The 19,496-nt window shown below is 33.4% G+C and overlaps 5 protein-coding genes across 7 annotated transcripts; 2 read left to right on the top strand and 3 right to left on the bottom strand.

Annotated features, from left to right (window-relative positions):
• Positions 1-9: 9 nt before the first annotated feature.
• Positions 10-1,630, bottom strand: LOC108823979 (IAA-alanine resistance protein 1). 3 transcript variants are annotated; one of them, XM_018597300.2, is made up of 6 exons: positions 1,145-1,630; positions 980-1,063; positions 851-901; positions 701-748; positions 416-538; positions 10-303 (listed from the first exon to the last, which is right to left on the bottom strand). In XM_018597300.2, the coding sequence occupies exons 1-6, from the start codon at positions 1,254-1,256 to the stop codon at positions 161-163; spliced, it is 561 nt and encodes a 186-aa protein (XP_018452802.1). In that variant the 5' UTR covers positions 1,257-1,630; the 3' UTR covers positions 10-160. The 3 variants fall into 3 exon arrangements, with proteins under 3 accessions (XP_018452802.1, XP_018452803.1, XP_018452804.1); XM_018597301.2 differs by having other exon boundaries at positions 10-273; positions 1,145-1,627; XM_018597302.2 differs by having other exon boundaries at positions 161-351.
• An 84-nt stretch (positions 1,631-1,714) lies between these two features.
• On the top strand, positions 1,715-3,801 carry LOC108827312 (E3 ubiquitin protein ligase RIE1). The gene is made up of 5 exons (XM_018600685.2): positions 1,715-2,310; positions 2,754-2,870; positions 2,953-3,085; positions 3,183-3,341; positions 3,439-3,801. The coding sequence occupies exons 1-5, from the start codon at positions 1,820-1,822 to the stop codon at positions 3,598-3,600; spliced, it is 1,062 nt and encodes a 353-aa protein (XP_018456187.1). The 5' UTR covers positions 1,715-1,819; the 3' UTR covers positions 3,601-3,801.
• Positions 3,802-8,543: 4,742 nt separating this feature from the next.
• Positions 8,544-11,390, bottom strand: LOC108827313 (loganic acid O-methyltransferase). Its single transcript, XM_018600686.2, has 3 exons — positions 11,293-11,390; positions 9,600-10,250; positions 8,544-9,049 (listed from the first exon to the last, which is right to left on the bottom strand). Exons 1-3 carry the CDS (start codon positions 11,377-11,379, stop codon positions 8,702-8,704), a joined length of 1,086 nt encoding a protein of 361 aa, XP_018456188.1. The 5' UTR covers positions 11,380-11,390; the 3' UTR covers positions 8,544-8,701.
• A 3,007-nt stretch (positions 11,391-14,397) lies between these two features.
• Positions 14,398-16,108, top strand: LOC130499975 (uncharacterized). The gene is made up of 4 exons (XM_056994620.1): positions 14,398-14,633; positions 14,708-14,886; positions 15,291-15,398; positions 15,473-16,108. The coding sequence occupies exons 1-4, from the start codon at positions 14,477-14,479 to the stop codon at positions 16,025-16,027; spliced, it is 999 nt and encodes a 332-aa protein (XP_056850600.1). The 5' UTR covers positions 14,398-14,476; the 3' UTR covers positions 16,028-16,108.
• Positions 16,109-16,880: 772 nt separating this feature from the next.
• LOC130499974 (glycerate dehydrogenase HPR, peroxisomal-like) lies at positions 16,881-19,492 on the bottom strand. The gene is made up of 11 exons (XM_056994619.1): positions 19,256-19,492; positions 19,055-19,138; positions 18,678-18,940; positions 18,293-18,374; positions 18,122-18,194; positions 17,929-18,020; positions 17,774-17,848; positions 17,503-17,688; positions 17,357-17,401; positions 17,145-17,259; positions 16,881-17,054 (listed from the first exon to the last, which is right to left on the bottom strand). Exons 1-11 carry the CDS (start codon positions 19,466-19,468, stop codon positions 17,032-17,034), a joined length of 1,251 nt encoding a protein of 416 aa, XP_056850599.1. The 5' UTR covers positions 19,469-19,492; the 3' UTR covers positions 16,881-17,031.
• Positions 19,493-19,496: the final 4 nt, after the last annotated feature.

Below are 19,496 nucleotides of genomic sequence, written 5' to 3'. Positions count from 1 at the left end.
AGGAGCACGTTGACAAGAACAGAGGCTTATATTGATCAATAACTGTGATTACAATCTCCCAATCTCTAGATCCTAGGGTTTATTCAAGAGTCACTAACTCTCCCAGATACATCACCACAAGATGCATAAAGATTCTGTTACAAGCACTCATCTATTTATACTATATGACTCTCTGGCTCTTTACAAGCATAACTGAATCTTCTTTTCTCCCTGCAGGTGCCAGGTCACTCTTTTTCACACTCTTCTGTTGTTGCCAGGTCAGCACCTCGTCACCTATCACAAGAAGGAAGTCCACAATCCCAGCTAGAGACGATCAAGAATCAATGTTTTTTGAGTTGGAAGTTTATTAATCTGCCACAAACTAATTTGTTTGATTTATCTAAACACAAAAAGAAAGTGTTTTACTACTACTAACCGAGAACGGACAATCCAACAGACAGGTCTTGTATAGAATGTGAATGTGAAGGCGAATCAGAATGAGAATGATCATGATGGCCATGGCTCTCATGGTGATCATGCGAATGAGAGTGACCACCACCTGCCACAAAAAAAAAAAAAAACTTTTTGCTGTTTAGAAGATATCTCTTGGCATAAGAAACCAGTTTATTAAAGGCAGCAAAATGAGCAGGCTTAAAGAAACCAGTTTATATATACAACATTGTGAATATTACTAAGAAGTGATCAGATCATTGTACTGTACCAAAAGCATGGGGTAATTGGTGAAGAAAAGCATCCCCCGACATAGCTCCTGCCTGATTAAAACCGACTCAATCAACAGAGAATATTTGAAGTAGCAACATATCATATATACAATACAATACATTTCAACCTAAACAAAAGACAGACATACCCCCAAAGAGAGCCAGGGCATCAACAAACCATTTTGCAGGCTTCCCTTGAACTGTAGAATTGAAACATAAACTGTTTTACAACAAAAAAAAAAGACCTAAACAGAGAGATAGACTAGAGATTTACTTACCGAACATAAGTGGGAGCAAAATCAGACAAATGAGTGAGGCCAAGCTAACCAAAAGAGAGCATCCCAACGCATTAACCCACGGTGCTGTGTAATAAAGAAAGAGAACTCTAATCCTTGAAGAATCAAATTAATCTACGGACTTTGAAAACTCAATGAATCGATTACCAAATCCAGAGAGGGTAGAATTCGATTCGTGATCGTGATCGTTATGGAGACAAGGCCCAAACCCACACAACCTCAAATCCTCCTCCTCAGCCAGCTCCTCCGGTAACTTCATCACCTTCTCAACCTCGTGATGATGGTATACGCACAGATCCGGCAGGAACAGCACGAGAAGCAGAAACGGAACCGCGAGTCTTATCGGTGACTAAGGACATCTGATTGATCTAGAAGAGAGGGAGAGACTGAGAAGAGCGGCGGTAGTTTGTTACTTGTTGCAGCAGGTGCCTTCGATGGTGATAAAGCAGACGATGCAGAAGACGAGTATGATGATTCCGACTATCACTCCGAATGTCACCACATCCATTTTTTTTTTCTTTCTTTTTTTTTTTTGTAATTTTGGACCAAGAAGAATAAAGAAAATCTTCAAATAGTGCAGTTATGTCCTAAAATTGTCTGTAATATTCAATAGCGTAATTATTTAGCGTTTTTAAAGGACAATTAACAATTAAATACACATTAAATGACTCACCGATTCACCAAATCATTTCACTAAAAAACAATTACAGAGAAAACAAATGTATACTATACTACTACAGCAGCTCTTTCGCTATTTTGACCTCTCAGCTGCTTCACAGTACGAGAAAAAAACACAAACCCTAGATTAATCTTCTTCAGACCATGTCTTCTTCACCTCAATCTCCTCCAACCATGTCCGATTCCAGCGCAGCCTCACCACTTCTCATCCCGCGTCAATCTCCCCGGCGCCGTCAGCCCTTAATCTCTCTCCTGCTAGGCCGAGCCTCGGGTCGTCGGCGAGGAGGAGCTTCGATGGTCGTGAGAGAGACGGCCGCGCAGGAGCTCGAAGAGCGACGAGCCGATTGGGGCTACTCGAAGCCCGTCGTGGCTCTCGACATGCTCTGGAACGCGGCCTTCGTGGTCGTCGCGGCTGTGATGCTTCTGGTTTACAAGGAGGAGAAGCCGAACGTCCCGGTTAGGGTTTGGATCTGCGGGTACGCCGTTCAGTGCCTTGTCCACGTTGTGCTCGTGTGGTTGGAGTTTAGGAAGAGGAACGCGAGCAGGGGTGGTGGTGGTGGGGATTTGGAAGCTGGTGAAGGTTCTGGTATTAATGGTAGTGATGATAATGAAGATGGTGATGATAGGATCCTCAGGTTAGCTCCTTAAAGAAAGACATTCCCTTTTGTTTGGTTCTTGGTTTCTTGAAGTTGGTTCTGTTTTTTTTTCTTTGAGGGTTTGTTTTAGTACTTAGGTTAGATGTTTATGACAGTATCTAATCCCGACAATGCATCTTGTCTTTCTCCTGTGTCTTATTATTACGAAGAGTGATTTTAGCTTGGTAAGAATGAAAGAGATTGTTCAAAAAAAAAAAAGAATGAAAAAGATTAGTCCTTTATTTACCAAAGTTATTACTTTTATTGTGGATTAGTTTCGTCAATTGATGGAAATTCAAAATAAAATAATGTGTGTGATCTAGGAAGCTTCGTGCAAGAGAATCCTATTAGCATACTGTCTTCAGTTTCTTGTTTTGAGTTGCTTTGTTCTTTAGGAAACTAAAAAAATTTACTAATGATTTCACCAATGAAATTTTTGTCAGCACTAAGACGTGTGAATCGATGAACACCATTATATCATTTGTCTGGTGGATTGTTGGCTTCTACTGGCTTGTATCTGGTGGTGATATCCTTCTACAAAACGCATCGCATTTGTACTGGTACGTGTGATATCAGCTCCATGTTTCCTTTTTTTTTTCTTTCTGAATAGATATGACATTGTAGAACTTTAATGCTTTGCAGGTTGACTTTTGTTTTCCTGTCATTTGATGTGTTCTTCGCCGTCTTTTGCGTTGTGCTTGCGTGTCTTATCGGAATCGCTCTCTGTTGTTGCCTCCCTTGTATCATTGCTCTTCTTTACGCCGTTGCTGGGCAGGTATTTGGCCTAAAATAGCAACCTACAAAAAAAGATATTGACTTACCTTTTTGGAAGAAATGAAAAAAAAATATGAATACTATGATCTGTGTTTCAGGAGGGTGCATCAGAAGCAGATCTCAGCATCCTTCCCAAGTTCAAGTTTCAGATGATGAACAATGGTGAAAAGCAAACAGATGGTGGCGGGAAAATGATACCCATGGAGGCAGGCACTGAGTATTCGGGTAACGAACGTGTGCTTGAGCCTGAAGATGCTGTAAGTTGTTGTATATGTTCTTTCTTATAGGAGAAGTTGAAAATATAATTTTAGAGCTTTTTTTTTCCTTTTAATGATGGTGTGGGGGTTTGTGTAGGACTGTTGTATATGTCTGAGTTCATATGAAGATGGAACAGAGCTGGTGACACTTCCTTGCAACCACCACTTTCATTCGACGTGCATCGAGAAATGGCTGAAAATGAATGCGACATGTCCATTGTGCAAGTTCAATATTCTCAAAGGTAATGAACAAGAATGAAAAGTAGAAGAAGAAGAAGAAGAAAGAGGATTCATCCCTTTAAGTCGTGCTTTGGCACTTGTTTTTCTTTTATGATGTATATATAGAGAGTAGAGTTACCCCAAGTGGTTGTCATTTTGTAAGCCGTAAGATATAATATAAATTGTGACTTTGTATCATGTATCCAAATAAAGAGTTTATATATACGAATATTTTCTGAAATATATCAAAACTAAACCTTGCGGATTTTATCCAGAATTTTTGGTTTTGTTCGGTTTTTCAGGTTGATCCGATCATGCAACATTTCAAATTCAGTTTAGTGACCGGTTTGTTTCGAACAAGCCACCTCTGCAACACAAGCAGTAAACACCAGATATATGTTCATGGGTTTTTTTTTTTGAACAAATGTCCATGGGTTCAACTTCAAACCTATGCAATTACCTTTTTCCCAAAATAATTTCGGCCCAGGGTTTTTTTCTTTGGCCCAAATATCTTTTACAAGTTTCAGGGCCGGGCCTGAGCACAAGTGGTGTAACTATCATATTTTCATATTTTCCAAATCAAATTATATTGGATTATTAGGACAGAACTATTCTATAAAATTAATATTTAACTTGTGCTTAATATGCTTATCAATCCTACTAGACAATACACTTCCATTGAAAAGAAAAAAACAAAGAGATTGACACACTAGACAATAGACATTGAACATATATAAACATATATATGTTCTAACAATAATGTTATAAAACAATTTAATAAAATATTGATTTATAAAAAATGTAAAAAAATTTAATTAAATAATACATAACTCCTATTTAAAATTTTTAAAAGTATTAATAAATAAAATATGTTTAAAATTAGTTACCAAAAATTTACTTTTGATTTTAAAATATTAAATTTATTATCGCATATTGAAAATACAAAATATTATATTATATCAAATTTGACACATTGTATTGTCAAATTACTATGTATTGTCAAAGTTTATACACTGTGACGGTTTGATTCATCGGGCTCAAGACTAGAAGGATATGGTTTGAATCATCTCGTACTGCAGTTTTATAGTATATATGGATGCTTTAAATGACAAAAACATCCATTGCTCCACAGTCCTTAGAGATTAATCTACGGTTCTGTTTGGAATCATCCGGTTATTAAAAACAGTTGAAATATCTTATTACATCCTATTGTCACCAAAATATCATCCACTGGTCCAAGTCTTATATTGGTCGGTTCACTTCTTTCAATAGATTCGTGTTTGTCATGATCATAACTGTGTAGTTAAAGTTACGAAATATAATTGAAATAATGACAATCTAGAGACAGATTAAAACCAGTGATCATCCAGCTGATCATTTGAAGTGCAAGATAGCCAAGTTTGACTTTTGGTCACTGCAAGTATCATGGTGGATCACATTTTTATGAAAGTTAGGTTCTATGGATCTAAAACTTTCTAGTAATTATCAAATTAATAAAAAATTTCTTACGGAATATATTTTAAATCGTACTAAGCAAAATAATATAATGATTAATGTACTGCATGTGCTAAAACGTGAACAGTATAAACTAAGAATTAGGGTTTCCACAAGTTAATAATTGTATTTATAAATAAAACTATACAATGACTTTAACACGACAGAAGGTACATTCACATAACACAGCCCTAAGATCTAGCTTATTTCCTAATACGAAAATGTAAAGGTCAAACGAATGTTAGATATTGGTTTTATATTTCTAAGTTTTGTGTCAAATTATATTTTACTAATAAGAAAATAATGTGATACGTGGTATTATTATACAAAAACTTAATAGAGTATATATATATATATATATATATATATTGGTTTGAGTGGGATTAATTTTTATTTTAACCTGTTTTGCCTGACTTGATTTAGAGTTGGATTTATGGAGACACGACTCCTTAAAAGGGGACACATCATTATACGAAGATAAGCTTGCGGGTGTGTATAAGCCAACAAAAAGATGCCAAATATATAAATAAATGAAACTCAAAGTTGATCACCAAAATAAGTGTAACAGGATAGATGCCTAGAGGCTATAGCTAGGATTATAGTGACCCTCACAGCTTATTTAGTCTAACCTGGCATTCACATGTTTCAGGCCACACATGATTTGAATAGAAACCTATATGTAGGGCCCAGCATTTTATTTATTAATTTTGATTCGGTTCGTTATTCGTTTATATTAAAAAATCTAGATATTCGTAAATTTTCAAAACAAAATAAATATTAAAAATCGACATCCACTAAAAATGAAACAAATCACAAATATTAAAAAATTTAAACTCGGATATCCGATCTGATCTGACTTTTATACAAACATTTATATATGTACAATTTTTTTTTGTAACACCTCACAATGTACTATTAAATATAGAAATTTAAATGTATAATTTTATATAACTATTATTTTAACGTATAACTTTATTAGTTTTATTTATAAAATTACTTATAGAAGTATTAAATTAAGAAAGAAATATAAACTCTTTATAAAAACTATAACTTTTAAAAATTATGTTAAAAAGAACATTTAATTATTATTTTTTAATTTATGAAACATATATTTTCACTAATCTTTATTTTATTTTTTATATATATTTTATATTATGTTAAAGATAAATTTTGAAGACAAATTTGTATGGTTTTTCTAAATTTATTTGTATTGAACAAAATAAATGAAATCTCCATAAATATCCGTAAATATTCGCAAACATCCGTAAATTATCCGAATATTCGAAAAACTGGATATTCATATTTTCCGAAGAAAAATAAAACGTAAAATTAGATATCCGTAAGGTACAAAGCAAATCTCAAATATAAAAAAATTATGGTAGTATTAGATCTCCACCCACCCCTACCTTATGTTTTGAACTCTTGATAGTTCTAAAAGGTTATATACTGTATAGTTAAAAACTACTAAGATCATCTCCAACTCCATTCTATTTTCACTCTAAAATAGAGTTTAGAGTAAAAAATGCTCCAATGGTATTCTATTTCTCACTCTATAATAGAGTGAAAAATAGGTTTACTCCAAATATAGAGTAAGTTATTTTTTTTTGTTTATCACTCTATTTTTTACTCTAAAATAGAATACCATTGAAGCAAACTTCATTTCTATTATAGAGTCATTCTATTTTATAGTAAAAAATAGAGTGAACCCTTGAAGATGTTCTAATCTGCGACTGCAATACTATAGGCAAAACTCAAACATACGCTACTCCTCCAGTCCTCGCTCGTTAAAGTCAGATCATTCAAAAACTTCTTACATATTCCTTAAATATATACATGCAATTTGTAGATCTAATTATATATCATATATGTATATATTGCATATATTTTTCTATAAGTATCACAATATTTTAGAAAAAAGAAAAAATACTATATTTTATTTTCAATAACGCCCATAAAACTTGTGTGATAATCTTACCTGATATTAATATCGTTATATTTTATTAACAATTTTCCTTAATTACATTTCACCCATAGCCATTTATCCCTTCCCTTTCAGGTTATTAACACTTAAGACTAACTAGATTTTGATCCGCCTTTAAAAGGGCGGGTATATTCTTTTATTTTATTTTTTTTTTTATTTGTTTTTTTGTGATTATATTTATATTTTTGTAATCATATTTGTGTATAAATTTAGATCAAAATATATTATAATATAAAAATTGATCCGGTATACGCACGGTTAAGGCTGAGTTGTGGGTCGAATTTGCGTCGCTGACCCGCTAACCTGCGGATTTTCAACTTTGTTTTGGTTAAAAATATGACCCGCACAACCTACAAACAAATAATATTGTACATGCATCCGCTCCACTTAATTTTGTGGTTATCCGTGGGTCATATGCATATTTTAAAAATCATTATTTAATTTAGTTACTATAAAAGTATATTTATAATAAAAAATTATACATGACTTAAATTTTAAATTATTATTTTTAAATTCTTGTATTTAAAAAAAGTATTTACTTTTTTAATTTTAATTTTTTTAAATAATTTGTGGATCGACGGGTAGCCGCGATCCAAAATCCACCAATTCATACTAAGCCCGCATAAAAAACTCATAACCCGCATCCGCAAATCAATTTTTCAAATAGTTGGACGAAAAATAATTAGTTAGTAAAGGATTCAACAATTTTTTAAGTAATTTTTTTGATAATGATTCTCTTTTAATAGTATAGATGAGGTACAATGTTGTTTTAAATTAATTTCACACCATCATTCGATACAAAAAAATTATATAAACATTAGTAATAGAAATAGTGGTTTATACAAATCTTTCTTACACACATATTTAAAATGTTAGAAGTCAACAGTTTAAATTATAGTAACATTTAAAGTCAATAACAGTAATAGGTTTATTTAAATGAAAGAGAATCTTATTAAGGTTAGTTATAAGAATTTGTTATACGTAATAGGTTGGACTAAAAAATGAAAGAGTCCAAAACAACTTATATAAGTCGATTTTTCAAGATTACTTCACTTTTAATAGTATAGATTTCTTAAATAACTATGATGCATAGTTATTCTCCACATTTTTATTTTTTTATATACTGATTTTATAGGTCTATTAGACTATTTGTTATGATATATATTCGTCAACTATAAATACATTCGGGACCATCTACTTTGTTTTTGCGACAGGACCACCTATTGTTTTTTTTGTTGGGCGTTCACAACTCATACAAACATATTATTGAGTTTCAATCCAAGCTATGGTACATGGATAACAATAGTACAACCGACTAGATAATAAGTTTCTATCTATCACCTAACTATTAAACATATTTTATTGACTGGACTTTGAAAAAACATATAGGTTGTTTTTATCACAAACAATATTGGTCATTTAAAATGAATTTGTGTGTAAAAAATGAACACGAAGGTATCATAGTTAGTTTTAGAAATAAAATACTTTTTATAAATGAAAATCTTGAATTACACAAACAATACAATTAATACTCAGAAAACCCAACATTACATAATAGGGAATCACACAACTGTACCAATTGATCCAACAACCGGATTAAACCAATCCAAACAATCAAACAAAAACACACACACAAAAAAAAGCATTCCAAATAAGAAAAGGACAATCATTTTCGTTTCAACGCAAAGAACAACATGACCTTCTCACGATAGCTAGATTCAACCTTATCGGTGAGTCCAACGAGTCTGGCTGTGAGACGGTCGAAGATGTCATCTAGGAGATGATCACCGAAATGATTGATAAAGAGAGATCCCATTGTGGCCTTTATGCAAACCATCCATTGCCTTACATCCTCCACGTCCATTGGCCGTTTAAGCCATGTGGTGGGGTCCATCAGCTCCATAGATTCAACAGCGAAGCAGCCATTTTTCTCTACCAAGGCTGCCACCTCCTCAGGCGATGCTGAGTAGATTGGTATGTTGAAGGTATCGACTTGCTCTTCACTGATCAAACCCTACATGACCATCTCACTAAACTCAGCAAAGCCATTATTGGTAAGAAATGAGAGGGACATATATACGTTGAAGTTCCATTGTTAGTTTTTTTTGCTCATGTAGGAGTAGGAGTGGTTTAATCAAAATAAGGAAACTGCAACAATTGTACAAGTATATGGGATCCCTCAAGAAACTGCTATTTGAATGTCATGTGCAAAATCTATGTTTTAAGTGTTCACATATTTGCTTTTAAGGTGTCCAAAAAGAAATAAAGGTGTTCACATATTTTTATTTTTAGAATATATATATATATATATATATATATATATATATTATATAATATTACCAAAAATCTAAAGAGTTTTATTATTTTGCTCTAGTTATAGATGCAAAAGACGGTCTTGGTGTCATGGAGGAGGTTTGCTCAGACTTTTTCTTTGGCAAATAACCAACCCATTTTTTTGGTATGGTGTATTGAGTAATTCGAGTTATTCACAACTTTTACAACATTAAAACACATCTGATTTATAGAGTCTTTTTACATGTATGAGATGATCTGTGAAGAATTACCTGGGATTGCATTTGAGTGAGAACATCAGCCATGGAAGTATACATGATACTGTCGGCAAGATTGGAGAAAGGCATTCCTTGCGGAATCCCACACATTCCAACAACCAAAAGACCTCCACTCACTATTTCTTGAGCCCTAGCTTCTAGAAACTTCTCCATGTCCCGACCAAACTGGTCTTCATAGGCCTTCACCACTTCTTCGGCCGCATTTGAGTAGTGAACCTTTCCTTTATTCCATGCCTCGGAGCTTTTGTCCAAGACCTCCTTTGGAACACTTGAAAGCCAGTGTGTAGCCGCCAACGACACAACAATATGAACGGAGGATTGAGGAAGAACACAGCCATAGAAAGAACCGGGGACACCAACCGCAAAGTAACTACGGTCTTGAGGGAGAGAGGTGAACAGAGTGTTGAAGTCGTTATTTGTGAGGTCGTTGAAGAAAACGAGGAACTCTGGCTTTGTGGAGTTTGGTTCTAAGGTGTTTTCAACAGATTTGATGATGTCTTGGACGAGAAAGAATGTGTTTGGTCCAGTTGCACAACCAAGATCAGCTATGCAGAATGTGTTGGAGTCGGAGACTAGGGTTTTTGCATCAAGTTTCTCCGTTATCAACTTGTCAATTGTCTCTTTCAATAAACTTGCTGATCTTCTCTGTCCACACCAAAAGCAGTCAAAAGATTATTCTACTTTGATGATATTTCGTATTTTTAAGACGTGCTAGCTATCCCAATTGAAGACAGTTAACAGACTGAACTAAATGTCCGATGAGATCCAGACCAATATAGTTTCTTCTATATTTAGCTAATTATTAATTAAAGATTAGCTTTTCGTAAGACAATGAATCCGCCTAGTAATCTTCGGTGTTTTTGTTGTTGTGTGGCTCGATGAGTTCTGAACATTTTAATATCGTCAGAAGTTATTTTACAGAAAAAAGTACATAACAAGGAACCAATAGGCAATAGTAAGAGATTATGAAAATGAAGTCAAGTTCTATTTTTCTTTTAAAGTAATGGGCTTCCAATTGATCCGAATAGCCAGCCTAGTAATATGTCTATTCAAAGATCGATTGATCATTTTCTTAGATTAATCTTGTTTTCGAAGTGTCTTACACTAGAAAATGAAATATTTCAAAACTTTTTCTTCATATTTTATGAAAATCTCAATATTTTGGAGTATACATTTTAAAAAATAAGTACTAATATATATAACACATGTATTTACAATTATTATAAACGTAAACTCCAACTCGTTTCAAATGATTTAAGAAAACTAAAATAAATCTATGAAACAAAAATATAATGAGTTCTGAAAAATGTAACTCTTTTTTTTCCAATTTTAGGGACTTTCCTGATTGCTAAATCAGTATAAATGTAGAGAATGATGCATCACCTATTAATTTTGCTATATATAACAATTTCTAATATAAAATGAAACATCATCTATATATCAGGGTTCAGTTACAAACATAAAAAATAAAAAATCTATATATCAGGGTTTTTAAACATTTTATATTTGTCGGAAATTTGTTTATAGCTCACTGTTTTATTCAGCAGTATACCAATCAAATCAAATGTTTGTTAAATGAGATGTAACAAACCAATTCATAATACATCTTTTTGAAGTTCCTAGTTTTATAAAATATGGCGAAGAGAATAGATAGGTAAAATATGAAAAGATAAACTGACAAAGAAACCTGCAGTTGGGAATTCTTAGAATAGCTGTTGGGACCATCTCCTCCACTCATAGGAAGTGAATTAAGAACAATCTCTACTTTTCCCATTATGATTTGGCTCTTTTCTTCTATACTTTGAATGTAAACTTGGATGCCTATCATTTATATAGGTCATTCACTAAACGCGTAGTGCTTATATTATATCCATTTTAATAATAATAGGAATACTAGTTAAGATTTTTTGTTTATTATTTAGCAATTGGTGTCAAAATCACTCTTCATAAGAAGAACAGGTTTACCATGTCTTAGTTTCCAGCTTGAAAAGATTTTGGTTTACCATGTCCTAGTTTCCAGCTTGTAAAGATTTTGGTTTACCATGTCCTAGTTTCCAGCTTGAAAAGCTTATATATGAAAGACCCAAAACATTTTTGCAAACAAAGAAATTTCACTCTATATATATATACATGCAAAAGCAACAAAACATTAACACCAAATTTTGCTTCCAACTTTTTTTTGTAACAGATTTTGCTTGAACTTTTTTTTTGAAACTTTTTTGCTTCAAACTTTCAAATAGATTTTGACGAATATATAAGAGATCAACTAAGAGATCAAAACTATACCCACATAAAACCAAACGTAAACCCTCTAAAACTGAATAACATGTATGTATATGTAATTATGTATACAATTTTTTGTCAACAACATATTGTATGTGGGTTGAATTAGATAGTAACTAATATCGACGACAATAGCACAAACCAAATTATATGTTTTGTCAACATGTATATGTATATGTAAAAGAATAGTACAAGAATGTGCTGCAACATGTGCTTATTTAGAACAAATAAATCATACCGAAACAAATTAGGTATGTTTTTTAAAAAATAGGTAGGTTTAATAAAAAACAAAGAGTAAAGATTGTAACAAAAACTAGAATTGAAAAAGCTGTTACAAATTTTAGCTGTAAAATAAGTGAACTTTCTTCTTTAAAGCAGTTAAAAAGTATTATTTTCTAATAAATAAGAATCTTAACATTATAAGATATTCACTAGGCAAAATATATCATTGTTATAGTGTAATTTTAGTTTTGGTAATAATAATTATTGATGATTTAAAACTAATACAACTAATTAATTTGCAAACATTAAATTCTCTACTAAATTTGAGTTACCTCATTACACAAAAAAACTTTGATATTAATTCAGTAATTCACTAATCAGCAGCTAAGCTCATATTCTCCCGTACCATACTCAATGAACTCCTACTAGTCATACGTTCTAAATATATTAGCTATTTAGCTAAAAATGGATTATTTAGTGATTATTGTTACAGTGGTCCTAGTAGGCTAGCTACTAGTTACTACATATAATATATTTTTCCTTTTAAAAAGTCGATTATTTCTTTGAAATTGTGAACCTACGAAATGGTAGGCCAATCAAATAATTTAATAGGTAATCAAGGTACTATGATATATGCCCATCGATCTCCAAAGGAGATGCTTTGCACTAATATCCAAAAGAAGTCAAAAGATGCCAAAATTTATGATAATAAACGTAAATAAGTTTGTTTATATTTTAATAATTGTGTCTCTGCTGATTTGCTTTTATCTCTGGCAATGCGTCTTTGTTGATTCCTCCACAATCTACCTAGTAAGCGATGAACTTGATAGGTATGAATTAATAAATATACCTTATCTGTTCCAAACTGCAAGTAGTTTTAGCTAAAAACACTAATATTAAAAAAGAAAATTATTTGTTAAAAAGTATTATTTAATATATTACTTCAACTAATAAGAAAATAGTTAATATTATTTAATTGGTCACACACTATTTAATAAATATAAAAGTTACCATGAAATATTAAAACTACTTACATTGTTAAACAATTTTTTGTTTTGTTAAAAACAGAGGGAGTATTATATATCAGATAAACAGTATAATGGCAGAATTAAACTTATCGTTGTATATTTAACACATTAGAAACAAACTCAAACAAGTGTCGTGCATTGTGAATTTACATTGTCGATGTTAACCGTATTGGTGCGTACATATTATGTGTGGAGTCATTGTATTTGTATTATTTGTATATCTTCACTTTTAAAAATAGTTCACATTCTTTTCTTTTCTTTTATAATTCACATTCTTTAACATGTGAAAATGATAATTTGATCGATATGTTAGATAAATAGTGAAATAGTAGGATATAAGGGGGATGTATTGAATATGATATTTAAATTGATTTGATATTTAATGAGTTTTTAGATAATTTAGGTGAATTTAAGAATTAGATGTAATTTTTTAAAAATAATTTTAGAATCTCATCTAAAACAATGTGATTTGAATTTTTATTTTTATAACTAAAAAATATCTTTTAAACATTTTAAAAACAATTAAAATATTATAAAATCTTTAACTTGAATTTTTTTTAATAACAGTGGATTTTAGAATGTTTAATGGAATGCAAAGTTCAATAACACTAAATTTTAAAATGTTTTTTTTTTTGTGATCCATATTTGAATAACAGTTAATTTATCATTTTAATAGTAATCATTTCAAACTCATAGTTGAATATTATTTGAAAATGTTTGATTTTTAAATTCTTAGATGATTTTGGACGAATTGGATAAAGTTGCTATGATTTTAACTGATATAAAACTCTAGAATCCTATCTGTAATTTTTTTTTTTTGAACCTTCCTATCTGTAAATATGAGAGTTTGATTCTCATACTTTTAATTAAGAACTACACCAAAACACCAATTCACAACAAATTTCTTAAAATCTATTATGTAAAATATTTATAAAATACACATTAAATAACAGATGAGATTTATCTAAAACATAAAAAACTCTAAATTTTGAATATAACTTTAAAAATTATGGGTTTCGAGTGAGAACTTCATGATAATAAAATAAAATAAAACTAATGGTCCTAATCCCATTTGACCGGTATGTTGCTATTTAAGCATAGAAAGTTTGCCTAATGTTATATTTTGAGAATTTGGGCCCCATGCGACCGGTATGTTGTATATTAAGAAGCAAAGAAGTTCGCCTGATGTAGTTTGGGCTTGGTAATGGGCCTGGCCTTTGTGGAATCTCACTTCAATCTTTCTCGTTACTATAGTAGTAATGGTGTAACTAAACTGTCAAGAGCCTCCTCTCGTCTCGTCTCTCCTCGCCTAAAGCGAGTCCTCTCTCTTTGTCCTCGATGATGGCGTCTACAGCAGAGCTTCCGGCTGGTAAAGACCAATCGAAACCAAACAGTTCGTACAACCGCTCCGTAACCGGGAATCCAGAACTCGATAACTGGATTCGGATCATCGAGTACATCGCGAAATTCAAAACCGAGCTCTGGATGCTTCACGGTAACTGAAAAATTATAAAAAAAATTGCAATATTTGATTCTACATTTCTGAGATTCGTTCTTTTTTTTGTTTAGATGTGTTTGAAATGGGAGGGAAGGAGGTTACAGAGAATCTAGGTGAAGAGACCAATGAGATGGTAGCTTTCAGATGCTTAGCTTCTTTGTTTGATTATTCTAATTCCGATGCTGAGTCAAAGATCGAGTTTGATTCTTCCCACAGCTGTCAACATGTTCTTCAATGCATACTCGACGAGGTAACAGTAACTACCTGCATTTGTTTATCCACTGTTCTAAAAATCGGTCTAGGCAGAGGCGCAAATAGAGTGTAAACAAAATGATTTTTTTCAAACCGATTTATTAAAAATTAGTAGTAGCCATTAGAAAAATCGGCCTAAGACACCCGCCTAATAGCATCTCTAACAGCACCCTATTTTTCAATCTAAAATAGAGTTTAAGGTAAAAATGTTTACTAGTACTCTATAATACAGTAAAAAATGGGTGTACTCTATATTTAAAGTAAGTTTTTTTTTGTTCATTACTCTATTTTAGAGTGAAAAATAGGACGAATCATTGGATATGGTCTAAACAATAATCCTCTATTGTTTGTTTCAGTATGACTCTTTGTCTACTTAGTTATATTAACCCCTTCTTGTGGTAGATACCATTGTCAGAGCTGAAACCAGGTGCACCGGGACTTTCAAAGTGGAATCTTCTTCCCTTTATCAAGAGCAAGCTTCTTTGCTTGCCAAAATGTGCTTTGGAACTGGTATGGTTACGCACTATTAGATCAACACCATAAGGGCTTTTAAAAAGTTTTAACATTCGTTTTGTTTTGATCAGATGATTGAACCATCCAGTGAGAATGATGCTCAAGTGTCGCCTCGTCAGGGAGAAGAGGGTATGAGAATTGATGGCAACGAGACTGATCAAGTTACATCTCCAATAGCTGATCCTGAACCATTTGGTCACGGCCCTGGAGGTGGAGCTGATGAGATTAGTAGATCCCATGCGTTGTTTGAAGAAAGTAACCATGGCCGTGGAGATGGAGCTGATGAGATTGGTAGATCCCAGGCGTCTCTTGAGAACGGAAGCGATGGTTATTTGTCAAGAAATCCCTCGGAGAATATATACAAGTGCGTTCAATGCAAACAGAGTGGGAAGCTCTTGTTCTGCTCTAGGGATGGCTGCACAGTCATGGTTCATGAGAAATGTGTTGTGGATTCGCCGCCTGTTTACGATGATGCTGGGAACTTCTACTGCTCCCTATGTGCTGTTGGCTGTGATTCTGCTGAGTATATTCAATCTCAAGAGGAAGTTGCTAAAGCAAAGAGGAAATTACTTTCGTTTCTTAGACTAGTGTCGAATGTTAACAAGAAGAAACCCATTGAAGTTTAAACCCTTACTCACTCATTAAGATTGTTTGGTCTCTCTATCCCTTGGTTACAGTGATATACAAACAAAAGATCTCTACTAGAATCTACTTACTCTGTGGTTCTTTAAACAGGAGTGGTCTGTTCTGAAACAGAAGCTGAAACCCTGCATTAACCTGACAATCTTACTAGTGTCATCCAGGTAGTATTACTTGGCCTTGCTTGGCTTTTGACCAACGGTGCAAGCGAGCACCTCAGCTCTGTCCTCTCTTGACTGTAACAGGTTCATTGGCATGGACACTTTCAAGATGATCTAGAAGTCTCCTTAGCTTGATGATGACATGATCCGAAATCAGGGTCAGCATCCCCATAGCTACATGTTTTCGATTGTTGATCCATCTGTTGTTTTGGTGTAGAGTTCTATCACAGGCTCTGCAATTTGCTTCCAAGAACTATATGTTGCTCCCACACAGTTCTCCCATTCTACTTCCTCAGCCTCAGGAAGTAGCCATGTTCAGCAGCAATGACAAGCTTCTCAGTGAATAAACCAGTCTGACAGTGTATCTCTGCTTTCAGAGCTAACAATGAAGACAAGATTGTCCTTGTCCTGACAAGGTGTTCAGTATGTTGATAGATTTGGATGAAAGGTCTTTTATCAATAACGCCCTGTGGCATCATAGTCCAAAAGAATAGCCTTTTGTCTTTGTCCTCTTATAAGCTGACACTATGTGCTCCATTGAAAGCTTCCTGAAGCTCTGGATCCACGGCTACAAATTCTTAAAACTGGAAACAAAATGCTTAAACTAAAAGTTCTTAGAAATTACACAAATATAGCAAGTGGTGATGAATGCAAAATCCAAGATAAACGTGATATGAAGAGCAGGAAGAGTAAAATTACTCAATAACACTTAAAAAGAGTTATTTATGATCCAACATGGTTGTTTTGCAATACATTACAACTTGAGACCATCAGATATTTTTACTAAAATGATTCTTCCATATCTCCTCTTCTTCATAATACTCTTTAACTCACAGCTTCGACACAGGCAATCCTGAACAAAAAAAAAACAAAGAATATACATTTAGAGTACTATAAAGTATACTACATATGGTTTGTTTGTTTGTGTTAATGAGTTCATTACCCAAGGCTTTTGAGTTGACAATGCTTGGGCTGGCATTAGGCGGTGAAGCATTTTCGTTCAAGAACGGGTCGACCCGGTTCGGGTCACTCCAAATAGGATATCCTTTGATCCTTCCCTGTTTTTATTTTAAAAAAGAAAAACGAAGAAAATGATCAATGTTTCATCATTTTAATCTTTTATATAAAAAAGGTTTTGGAATGGGGAATGCATACGACGACGTTAAGAGCTGCAAGCGTAGCCATTCCTTCACGAGTCCACTGTCATTTTATCAATCAGAAGAAACTTATAAGTCAGTTTCTCTTTAATCTATTGATGAGACAGACATACACAAAGGAAACGTTTTCGAGTTGGGGGAAACCTTGGAAGCAGAAGCAATGTGAGGAACAACAATAGCATTCTTCATATCAGCAAGCCCTGGCTTCATGAATGGCTCTTCCTCAAACACATCAAGACCAACTCGGAACATTGGGTTCTCTCTTAGATGATTGACAAGAGCTACCTCATCGATCACAGGACCTCTACTGCAGTTCACAAGAATTGCTTCCTGAAAAGCAAAACTAAATTCAATCAAAAACAAAACAAAAGAAAAAAAATTCAATAAATAAGAGAGTTCAAAGAGAAACAAGAACCTTTTTCATCATGGCAAGCCTCTCCTTATTGACAAGATGGTAAGTGGTTTTGTCCAACACAGGGTGAAGACTTATCTGTTTTTTTTCAGACACAAACCAGTTCAGTTTTTTTTTTAGATACACTAAAAATGTAAACCAAAATAAGTTTTAATTACCAGATCAGCCTCACGCAGAACCTCCTCCATGGAAGAAGCTCGTTTCCATGTCACAGGTTGTTCCCCATTTGCTTTCAAGAATTGTCCATAAGCTGCCAATATAATGACCATTGTCTCAAATATAATAAACTTCAAAAAAAAAAGAAAAAAAAAAGAGAAAGAGTAGATTGTATTAAAAAAAAACTGTAAGAACCTGTCACGAATTTCTCAAGACGAGTGGATTGGTAAAGATCAAAGTAGATCAAATTCATCTTGAACCCTTCAACCTGTTCTTGAAATCAATTATGTAAAAAAAAAAGAAGCTTTTGTGTATATAATATGGGATCTCAAATTAACAAAATGTCATGCAACAGAGAGGCCTTACCATCATTCTAGCATAAGCAGACCCAATACGTCCAGCTCCAATAACTCCCACGGTCTGTCCTTTAAGTAAGTTCCCCACAAACCTACCAAAACCCAAACAACCACCTTAGCTTTTCCACACAGTCCGGTCCGGACACAGTTCTGTGAGACATTGGTATTGGTCTCCAAAAATTTCTAGAAATTTTTACTTAGAAATAGCTCCAGTTCATAATACACTTTTGATTTCAAACTTCTTTTTCTCAATTTTTTGTCAAATTCTTTTTTTTTGAAATCCAAAATTCTTTTTAAACTATTTTAAAAAAATTAAAAGTATTTATTTATTTATTTTTCAGCTACACAATAGATAGGCTCCAAGAAGAAGACTAAGTTGTTAGATTGGGTCTTACAGATGAGGAAGCCAACCCTCGTACAAGCCACCTCTCATGAAACCATCAGCTTCAACGATCCTTCTCGCAGCCGCAAGGGAAAGAGAAGCAGCTAGTTCAGCGGTCGTCTCGGTCAACACTCCAGGAGTGTTACCAACGGCGATACCATACTTATTGGCGGCTTCAACATCGACGTTGTTGTAACCTACGGCCATGTTGCTGAAAGCTTTCCCTCCAGCTTTGCTCAGAGCTGAAAACAGTGTCTCTCCCCAATCTTCCGTCAACTATAAACAAAACAAAAACAACTTAAAACTTGTTTTTTTTTTAACTTTCATATACATGATGGTACATAATGTCACAGACACTTTGTCTTTCATTTTCATTTTCATTTTCATTACCTGACCGATGACTCCATCACACCTGTTTCCAATCAGATCAATGATGTCTTCAACAGACAAGATTGTCTTCTTCAAATGGCATATCTATATATTCAAGAAAAAAAGATAAAAAACCTTTAGTATTATTAGATTCAGGTTTATTATGAGTTTCTGAACGAACTATTATATTAATTTAAAGATTGAAAAAGTTTAAATGGTTACCTCGACGCGACAACCTTGGTCGACCAAGAGATTGATCCAGCGAGTACCAGGCATCGGTTTCGTGCTGACGACTCTGTACTTCCCATTGGGATTATACACTTCAATAGACACCGGTTTGGCCATGGCAGAGAACGAGTGTTTCTGTGGAGAGAAGTTGGGAAACAGAAGACCTAGCTTTAAAAGAAGATCCAACGGTCCGTTTTGCATGATCATTTTATCTACATTTTTGTTTTGTCCTGGG

This window comes from Raphanus sativus, chromosome 9 (assembly GCF_000801105.2).
Source record: "Raphanus sativus cultivar WK10039 chromosome 9, ASM80110v3, whole genome shotgun sequence".
Lineage (NCBI taxonomy): Eukaryota > Viridiplantae > Streptophyta > Magnoliopsida > Brassicales > Brassicaceae > Raphanus > Raphanus sativus.
The sequence above is the reverse complement of the archived record's forward strand: the minus strand, read 5'-3'. Positions and strand labels throughout refer to the sequence as shown.